The 11,178-nt window shown below is 30.8% G+C and overlaps 1 protein-coding gene across 3 annotated transcripts in view; it reads right to left on the reverse strand.

Moving 5' to 3' along the window:
- The window catches only part of LOC106470919 (probable cation-transporting ATPase 13A3), a 69,126-nt gene that overhangs the window by 14,277 nt on the left and 43,671 nt on the right, over positions 1–11,178 (reverse strand). For all 3 annotated transcript variants that reach the window (XM_022399565.1, XM_022399564.1, XM_022399566.1), the window contains exons 14-18: positions 9,515–9,613; positions 8,258–8,420; positions 7,320–7,440; positions 4,555–4,679; positions 2,557–2,753 (exon numbers count right to left, since the gene is read on the reverse strand). In XM_022399565.1, the coding sequence (XP_022255273.1) occupies positions 2,557–2,753; positions 4,555–4,679; positions 7,320–7,440; positions 8,258–8,420; positions 9,515–9,613 (705 nt within the window). The remainder of the gene's footprint in view (positions 1–2,556; positions 2,754–4,554; positions 4,680–7,319; positions 7,441–8,257; positions 8,421–9,514; positions 9,614–11,178) is intronic.

An 11,178-nucleotide genomic window follows, 5' to 3' on the forward strand; every position in this document is an offset into this window, starting at 1 on the left:
GATGCAGGCATCCTAGAAGAAACATACAAGTAAAAAATATAAATATTAACAATATATATATATATACACACATATTTTTTTACTAAAATATGAGTGATAAAGCACAAAGTTATATCAAAATATATATATATACGTATGTATTCCTTTTAAAGATTAATATAATTAGGCATCCCTGCCCTATCTCTCTCTTTTTTTGTTTCTTTTTCTGGTACTCTATTTCATTCAGTAAATGTTTCAATCACCCACAGTTTATAATGATTCTACTGTATGTCATATTCTATTGTATACATCATTTATATGTGGTATTGATCTTAATTTCATATTAAGATTATTTAGTTCAACACTGTTGCTTTATGGATGAAGATTTTTTAAAGCATGTTTTACCACTGGCTCAATGGTTTTGAAATCTTTAAACATGTCTTTGTTTCTGGGAATATTGCATGATAGAGAGTACAGTAAACTTTCCAATAAGAAATTACTGGGAATACTTCTTGATAGAGAGTTCAGTAAACTTTCTGATGAGCCAGTTCTGGGAATACTACTTGATAGAGAGTTCAGTAAACTTTCTGATGAGCCAGTTCTGGGAATACTGCTTGATAAAGAGTACAGTAAACTTTCCAATAAGAAATTACTGAGAATACTGCTTGATAGAGTTCAGTAAACTTTCTGATAAGCCAGTTCTGGGAATACTGCTTGATAGAGTTCATTAAACTTTCTGATGAGCCAGTTCTGGGAATACTGCTTGATAAAGAGTTCAGTAAACTTTCTGATGAGCCAGTTCTGGGAATACTGCTTGATAGAGTTCAGTAAACTTTCTGATAAGCCAGTTCTAGGAATACTGCTTGATAGAGTTCAGTAAACTTTCTGATAAGCCAGTTCTGGGAATACTGCTTGTTAGAGAGTTCAGTAAACTTTCTGATAAGCCAGTTCTGGGAATACTGCTTGTTAGAGAGTTCAGTAAACTTTCCATTGAGCAACTTTTGGAATTATTGCTTAACAGAGAGTTCAGTAAAATTTCCAATGAGCATGTTCTGGAATTATTGCTTAATAAAGAATTCAGTAACCTTTCCAATGACCCAGTTCTGTGAATATTGCTTAATAGAGAGTTCAGTAAACTCTCCAATGACCCATTTCTGAAAGTATTGCTTAACAGAGAGTTCAGTAAACTTTCCAATGAGCAACTTCTGGAATTATTGCTTAATAGAGAGTTCAACAACATTTCCAATGACCAAGTTCTGAGAGTATTGCTTAATAGAGAGTTCAGTAAACTTTCCAATGAGCAACTTCTGGAACTATTGCTTAATAGAGAGTTCAGTAAACTTTCCAATGACCAAGTTCTGAGAGTATTGCTTAATAGAGAGTTCAGTAAACTTTCCAATGACCCAGTTTTGAGAGTATTGCTTAATAGAAAATTTAGTAAACTTTCAAATGAGCCAGTTCTGGCTTGATTTTATCTAATCAAGGTGATTATAGTTCACTTTTTCAGACTGAAAATGTATCTTGGAACTTTGTTGCATAGAAGTCACTACCAGACTAGAACTACTTTGTTGCACATAGAGAGATTAGACCTATCAGGATAAATACAAGTCTGTGTAGGCTTGGAAAGGTTAGGATTTCTACTTGAAAATCAACAGAGCTTTAGTTACTGTATAACTTTAATTTTTTGTATACTATGTCTTTGTTGTTCTATTTTGATTGCTTAATTCTCAGTTTATTTTCTCACATCTATTCATACATAATGTAGCAAGGGGTGTTACAGGATAAATACAAATCATAACGTGTGATATTAGTTTTAACTGTTTACCACATGTTCAAAAACATTAGTATGAGAAAACCTTTTATCTCTCACCGACCACGTGACCTCTTTGCACTCATTTAAAGTATTATTTAATACTTATAATTTTCAATATGGTGTGTATATCTTCACAAAATTTGGCAGTCTTTTAGTTAATATTATAAGTCTTTCACATACAAAAAATCATGTTTTTTAGTGAAGTATTTTTAATAATATAAAATAAAGATTTGTCCATGAATATATTAAGTATTTGTTTTGAATAATCCGTGTGAAAAGTAATTTTCATGTTAAAATTTAAAATATTTTTCCTCATCTCACAAATCTCAAATTTCCTTTGTGTAATCCCTAAAACATTCTATATGCATTTCAAATGTTTTTTTTTCTGTAAAATTTTATAGTTTCTGTTATTTTCTTTATCCTATCTCAAAACGGGATTGGTCAATTCGACTGCCCTTGTAACCACCAAAAAACAAAAATCGAAATAAACTTAAATTACCCTTTTTTTCTTTTTAGAATGACCAATTACCAATTATTTTAAATTACAGACATATATAAATTGAAACATATGCAAAAATAAATAGGAATAAGAAATCAAAACATACTTTCTGAACTGAAACAAGAAATTACTTGAAATATGTAATTAAGACTAAACATTAAATTTTTAGAGGAGAAAATTGTATTAAATTAACTAATTAACCTTTTTAAATACTTCTTAATAATTCTTAATAAAAATAATTGTTTGAAAATTTTGTAAGTTGTACCTCTATGATCCCATTTTTTCCAACAGCTAGCTTTTCACTGAAACCAGGTAGCTTAACATGGGAGTAATTCACCCGAATGCGCGGACTTTTAGAATCTCCATGCTTCAACAATTCTGCTTCTACTGATATGACAGAATCCTCTTCATCAACCATTCCACAGTCTCGAGCCACACTGATGGCAGTCAGAAGGTTATCACCTATATAGACAGCAGAAGCTTTTATTAGACACTTGAGGGTAAACATTGTTCCAAAATAAATCCATTTTACTTAATAAACACTTAAAAAATAAATATAAAGTATGCAATCTATGACTTTTATAAACAGAACTTGTATTAAATTATAACATATAATAAATATAGAGCATCTCTAGCTACCTAACGCTCCAGTGTTAGGTAGCTAGAGATACTCTCAATGGGCAGAACAATATATTGGGCAACTTGCTGACTTGATCAGTGTGAGATATCCAATTCTGGAAGCAATTACTTCAATATCAAAACATTATTACACTAACTGCTATAGACATACTAAGTGCATGATACCAAAAGATGAATGACCAAATTGTTTGATCAAAAACATCATGAAATTTTTGTCTGCAAGAAAATTTGCCAAGTCGTAAAAGACAACTTTTTTGAACTGTATATGTTCTTAGAACAGAATTTTTAACCTTATGAGTGCTAACTTCTCAACTGAATAAACAGTTAATCTAAATTTAAAGTCATATTGTTGGTTTTCTCCAATTATCAGATGTTTATTTTATATTTTCACTAAGCCATACTCATCTTTTGTAACATAACATCAAATGATGTCATCTGCTTCTTATCTCTCAGTTAGTACATTTTATATCTGTTTATTTTCAGTTGTGTATATTACATTTTCACTGAGCCGTACACATTATTTGTAACATGCATCAGATGAGGTCACCTACTCCTTTATTTATCTCTTAGAAGATACATTTTATGTGTTTATTTTCAGTAAGCAGTACACTTTCTTTGTTTGTCAATATGTTCAGGCTTTGGCTACAAGTTCAACTTCTGTTGGAGAAATGTTCATACTTAAAAGATTTGTTAAGGAGTTGCCTTAATTAAAACTGAAGAGGATTCCAAAGTAGAAACTGCTATAACATCCATGCTGTTTCAGATGATGGAGATCTGTTATAAAAACATAAAACATGGAAGCCTTGAAATGCAAGGTAAAAAAAATAAAAGATAATGGGGTTATCTTGTACATACCAGTAATAAAGTATCTCTTACATATGGCTTATTATCTTGTATGTATGAGTTACTTTCTTGTATGTATGTGATATCCCCATTAATTTTTGCACTTTGCAGTTCAAGACTTTGGTACTAAACAACAAAAGTTACAGAAGAAGGAAAACAAAATTCCCTGTCAGGGAAAAACTAACACAAGTGGAAATCCAAAATAAATTTGACAATTCAGAATTGAGTAAAGTACAGTACAGTGGAAAAGGAAACAAAATCAGGAATGAGGGCTAATTGATTACAAACTGCAAGGAAAGTTTAAACAAGTTTACCCCAACAAGAACCCCTTGTTCTAAAAGTTACAAAAACAGTTGGAAAATCTCAAGACTATTGGGGAGGAATTCAGTGACAAAATAAAAAAATGAAAGAATATCCAAAAGATGGGACCTAAACACACCTGTGAAAAAAATAAGAATTAAAAGATCACCAACCTTCATTATATACACATTTATCAACTTTCACAGAAGATATAAATGGGATACAGCTAGAATTTTTAGGGTTAAGTTGTATGTACTTTTTATAAAATAACTTGTTTCAGGATTTAAAAACAACCCTTACAGTTTAATAAATGAAGTAAACAATATTTCATTTATAAATTATAATCAAAAAATAGCAAACTGACTATAGACTTTAAAATGAATTTTAGTACACTCTAGTGATCTAAATTAGGAACCTTACACTGTTACACATTTTTAAACAAGAACTTATTTCTTTCAAATGGAATAACTAGCTCGATTACCAGTAACCATAACAGTCCTTATATTGGCTTTCTTAAGAATTCTCAAAGAGGGCTGACTTTCAGGTTTTAGTTTGTTCTGTAACACCAGAAGTCCCACAAGTTTCAGGTTACATTCTAGGTCATCTCTGTGTGAGAAAACAAACTCAAATGATCAAATAACAGAAGTATTAATAACATCTTACCATTAACAAATGATTTAAGTTTTGGTTGCTCCAAATTTGTTAATGTTAATTCCTGTAAAACTAGGAAGAATACAAAGATAACATATGTAATTTTGAATGGAACAGAACTTACTTAATGCTGTTGTTAATTGAAAGGATTTACGTTTTGGTTGCTCCAGCTTTCAATTAACAACAGCATTAAGTAAGTTCTGTTCCATTCAAAATTACATATGTTATCTTTGTATTCTTCCTAGTTTTATAGGAATTAACATTAACAAATGATTTACGCTTTGGTTGCTCCAGCTTTCAATTAACAACAGCATTAAGTAAGTTCTGTTCCATTCAAAATTACATATGGTGTCTTTGTATTCTTCCTAGTTTTATAGGAATTACCATTAACAAAATAATATCCAACAAACGATTAAGTACTCATATCGTTAATGTTTGTCCTCAGCTTTAGTGGAGAATGTTTACTGTTGTTGAGCTAATACTCTAAAATCTGAGATCCATAAATCCAAAGTTGATTACTCTGTAAAAATATAGAAAATTATCGAATTTCATTAAGCAACATTGTAGAGAATAGCATTTCTTTACCCTAAAAGTTGCTGATTTAACATGTATATATTTCACTCAGTGTATACAAAAACAAGCTTACTTTTACCTGTTATTCAATTAAGGTTGTGGTGCTTATATATTTGTTGTTGTCGTAGTAAATAGCCTATACAATCACCTAAGCTAAAATTAGTAAATAATTTTTCTCATTATTTTCATACATTTTATTTATTTATTTTTTATAACTAGACATAAGTTTTTTATCCCCCATGTTTCAGCTACTAATCTGCTATCATCTTCGAGAAAGTCTGGAGAAGGACTATTTCTGTGTGGATAACAGCCAAGATTTGATCCTCGGATCTTCTTGATATAAATTCATGTGCATTATCTACGTGGCAATGACATCAGTTGGAGAGAGCAGTCGACGAGGATTGAAGCAGAGAGATGCTGACTGAGTAAGTGTGATTCTGTTTGAATAAATTTCTGAGAGATTCATCAATTTAAAGAAAAAGGAAATTTTTAAAGTTACAGAGATATTATTATTAAATAGTTAAAGAGAGTCTGGATTAACAGCTCAGGATAGCTGGGATAAGATAGTCAACATATATATACATGTATATGGCTGTCAGGGGAGCAGCCTTAATGACTGCCTCTTCTTCTGGCCATATAGCCACAGGCAAGTTCCCAAATATTTATGAATCACAAGAACAGACAACATCTCAAATACAATTTAGAATAGAAATAGATAACAAACTCCCATTCCTTATCATGATAGTTACCAACTTGTATATCACAGTAGTTTACAGATACTGGTAAATACCTTGACTGGAAACCTAGCCACCCTAGCAGTTTAAAGATAGGTATCATAGTCTATTTACCAGAATATGCAATATAAAAGAAGTGAAGAAGAAACAAGATGAATAAATTAATACAACCCTCCTTAGAACATATCTGATAAAAAAGAATGATACAGCTATATTCCCCCTCTCTGAAAACATACAGAGAATATATAAAGAGCATAAATTCAGAAGAGTATTCAGAAGTTACAGTACAATACTATCACAGTTCATACACACCAGAACAGCCTAAAACCGAACAGAGAAGAGAAGTATCATTTACTCATCTCCTGTGAATATGGACTAGCCCATCATGCCAAGGAAAAAAACCAAACAATAAAATAGAATAATACTAATATAATATAAACTAAACACAAGAAAGAAAGATAAATAGAAACCCACCAGAATTTTTATTAGGAAGACTCAGGATCAAATCCTGGCCACTGTCAACATAGAAATAATCCTTCATGGGACTTTCCTGAAAACAGCAGCAGATTAACAGTCAACATGTAGGATAATAATCAATTACTATCTAGTTATAAATATAAGAAATAATAAACAAAAAGTTATTAATTAATAACTAGACTGAGGTGATTCTTTAGGCAACTATCCATGACAATGACTGTCTCTCAGTGTACCCATAAAGGGCTTATTTACCTCAGGTAAATAAGCCCTTTATGAGTATACTGAATGACAGGTAAGTAAGCCCTTTAAAAGTACATTGAGTGACAGATAAATAAACCCTTTAAAAATACATTGAGTGACAGGTAATAAGCCCTTTATGAGTATACTGAATGACAGGCAAATAAGCCCTTTATGAGTATACTGAATGACAGGTAAATAAGCCCTTTATGAGTACACTGAATGACAGGTAAATAAGCCCTTTATGGGTACACTGAATGACAGGTAAATAAGCCCTTTATGGGTATACTGAATGAAAGGTAAATAAGCCCTTTATGAGTATACTGAATGACAGGTAAATAAGCCCTTTATGAGTACACTGAATGACAGGTAAATAAGCCCTTTATGGGTACACTGAATGAAAGGTAAATAAGCCCTTTAAAAGTACATCAAATGAATCATTCAATGTACACATAAAGGAATTATTTACCTTTCATTCGATGTACTTTTAAAGGGCTTATTTACCTGTCATTCAGTGTACCTATAAAGGACATATTTACCTGTCATTCAGTGTATCCATAAAGAACTTACTTACCTAGGTTTACGAAATATTTCGTCCCATGTAATGTTGGGTTCAAGTGATCTGTAACCCAGAGCAAGGACCCTAAAACCTTGTCTAGTGTAGAGTTCTAGAACATCCAGGAAGTTTTCTGGAACTAGGCAAGGAGATATTTATTACTTTAAGAAAACATAAAACATATCTGCTGCTAAAACAAAGCTTTTTAAATTTCCATCTAAAAGTTGTACCTAATAAAGACTTAAACATAACACAAACTCTTATGTTTTTGTAGTATGTGTTGTTTTCGTTATTTCAGGAACAGAAACTCAGAACAGACCAACAAATAAAACACAAAAACTTTTACATACAGTTTCTTAAACAATAGCTAATCTTTTTATTCTAAATACCAAAAAATACTTTAAAAACAAACATGATATTAACATATTAGCTACAGAGTACTAATGTACAATTAAAATATAGGATATATTAATATTTATTATGTTTATATTATATAATAATAGCTATATTAACTACAGGGTTAATTTACATTGTATTAAATACATTCATATTTATTATGTTTATACTATATAAAAACAGCTATATTAACTATTAGGTTAATTTTCACTTCTGATCTAGCTGCACAGGGAGATTGCTTTGATTAGAACTGATAACTATGGACTGTATTGTCGTACATGGGTTTTGTTTCACCAAGTAAAATATTAGCTATCTATTCAAGCATATCAGTAATTAGGTAATACATTAGTTGACTGTTTTATTCTGTTTTTGAACTTCATAAATCACATGATTTTATAACCATAAAAGTATCTGATGCTACATGGAATTCAAGTCTAAAAATAAAACAAGTGTAAACAATATTGTCTGACTAATTATGCAAAACAATCTTTAAAATAAAATTTACTTAAGTTACTACATGTAGCTATACACGTTTGTTTATTTCATAGCTATACACATACTTGTATTACTGTCACAGAAAGATGATACCATCTCAGGAGCTCCTTTGATGTACAACTCAAAGTTGTCACTGCCTTCTTTGCAAGTAATTACACTCATACGTTGTAGAAGAGACTCAAATGGAAACTGTCTCACAATCGCAATATCAGTTACTGGCATTCCTGACTAAAACAAAAGTATTATTCTTTATACATGTTGGAAACAATACAAAAAAGTATAAAAGGCAAATACTACAGAAATGCAAACTATTTAAAATTGAAAAAGAGCTACATTAGACTACTGTAAATGGTTGTTATCTAACCAGAGGCAGTCGTACCATGCCCAGTAGTAGTTGTGTGATTCAGTTATAGCTTCCAGAAGTGAATATTATATGACAAGCCAAGGCTGATAACAGATTTTGCCAATAACCTTACTGTAAAAACATGTATGAACAATGAAATACACATTAGCTTGAAGCAATGTCAGTGTAACTGCTCAAAAAACACTGCTGGAAAGAGGTTACCAATCTCAAAGATTAAAATCAGATTACAAAAGTGGGAATGATTAATTGGGAGATTTGTGCTCTTTACTCATGAATCCAAATTTAAACTGTTTGGTAACAATAAACGAAAATTTACTGAAATGTTCTTTACAGTAAATAACATTGTGTTATTTGATATCATGATATCATAAACTAAATTTATCTGTAACTTAGAAACACAATATTTATGGTGTTAAAAATAAAATTTTCTATACATTAAATATACGCCATTTATGACACCATAAACTACATTTATCTGGATATATTAGATACACAAACACACCCATGATACTACAAACAAAACTTTTCTGTATTTATAATATTACAAAATAAAATGATCTATATATCAGATACAGAACACTGGATGTATGGCCTGAAAATCTGGTTCTTCAACATATCAACTAACCTGGCTCCTCTCAATTGACAGTGGTTAAATGTTGTTAAAAACTTGAATCATAGAAACAAAATGTATCATTGTCACTAAGTATGTTGTCTTCATCCTGTTACTTTTTGTATCAACTACATGAACCTTAGAGTAACAACCTCTGAAAGTTTAATGTTTTATTCTCTTAAAATGTCACCGATTTATAACAATACAAACACTAACTATATAGGTCTATATTAATACAATGAAAAAGTTTGTGTAGTTTTATTTTATGGTGTTTACTCCAGGCAAGTTAGAAATAATACTTAACAAATGGTTTATAAGTAACATCTTATAAAATATCTATCATCTTACCATTCGTAAAAATGCTGCCTCCTTTTTTTTAGGCCTAACTATACGTGCAGGCAGTCGTTCAAAACTACAGTGATAATCAGCCTTAGGTTCTTCCAGTTCCTTGTAAAGATTTCAATTCATCAAAGTAACAATTACATTACAGGAAACAATTACATTATTAATAGACTTATTATAGTGAAATATCTATAATAAGATAAACAGCTGGGGTTGGTAATCTTTATCAAAAATCTCTGATGAAATATAATTTAACTAAAATAGATTAAAATATCATACATTTATGAAAACAATCACATAAAAGATACTATAATAAAGTACATTTTTTTCTTTAATATAAGAATTGTAACATTAAGTGCAGTATAAATGGCAGTTCAACACAAATATGCCTTTTAGTGGAAGAAGGTTTAAAATCACATGATGCCAAAGGCGTTGATACAGAGCATTATACCATTTTAAAGTGTTTATAAGGCCAACACTAAGAGTCAGATGAAGTCACAATATGGACAACACAAGTAAGTCTGGTACATGAGAAAATTACTACAGATAATACATTTGTCAGTTTATAACTGATATTAATTGAAAAATAACAGACTTTTTAGAAGGAAAAAGAACTGAAAATTGAAATAAGAAGAGTTAGTTCCAGAGCTACACAAATGAAATAATTTCAATAGTTGGAGAAGTGTGAGTGTCAGCCATAATGTAAATATTTGTGTCCTTTTTTTTACTACAGAGAGATTGGTTTGAAGAATCCAATTGTGTGATAACTACTACAGTGAAATGACCTGCAGGAATTAGTGGATAGATATGACTGGTGTTTCAGAAAACAATAGACACTTTCTTGTGAAGGGGAATTAGAGAAAACAGGCATAACAGTTCTCAGATTACAGGATCAAAATCTGCAGAAATGAACTGGTCATCTCTCCTTGTTATTTTGATAAAGGATTCCAAATATCTACTTTATGTTATACAGATCTTTTGTTTCCTAAACTAAATTAAATACCAGATCTCTAAAACTTAATAGAAACACTGGCTTTTATAATGATGTACATGTTGAAACAAACACTAGCAAAACGTCAAGCTGGTGGATGATACTCAAGGAGAAACATGAAAACTTTGGCATGTCTGAAACAATTTATAAAATGGAGAGAAAATTATTGGTCACTCCACAGACCTTAAAAGGAAGTAGCATTGAAAAGAGGTTATATAAAATTTGATAAATTCAATTAAACAGTTTTTTACATAAAAGAACCATAAAAGAGGATAGGTTGAGGAAGTCACTATGGATGCCATAATTGTGGGGATGAAGTTATACGTAGGTCATTAGAGCTAAATGCTAGGCTTAGGTTAGTATGTAAGGATGAGCAGATTGGCTAGTTGGAGTTACAGCATCAGTTCAGTGGAAGAAGGAAGCTTTTTGGAATGGATGATTTACATTTAAATAGAGTAGGGGCTGGCTTGTTTGCTATGGCTATTAACTCAGCTGTAAGGGAAGTTTTAAACTAGGACTAGACAGTGGTGAGTGCCAGGAAAAACTTAATGCAAAAAGAATAAGAGGCACAGAAAAGTTTAGCAGAGGAAATGAGTATAGAAGTAGTTATAAGGATAGGCTTAATTGTTACTATTGTAATACTAGAAGTATAAGAAATAAAATATATGACCTTAGATCA

This window comes from Limulus polyphemus, unplaced genomic scaffold, assembly GCF_000517525.1.
Source record: "Limulus polyphemus unplaced genomic scaffold, Limulus_polyphemus-2.1.2 Scaffold4293, whole genome shotgun sequence".
Lineage (NCBI taxonomy): Eukaryota > Metazoa > Arthropoda > Merostomata > Xiphosura > Limulidae > Limulus > Limulus polyphemus.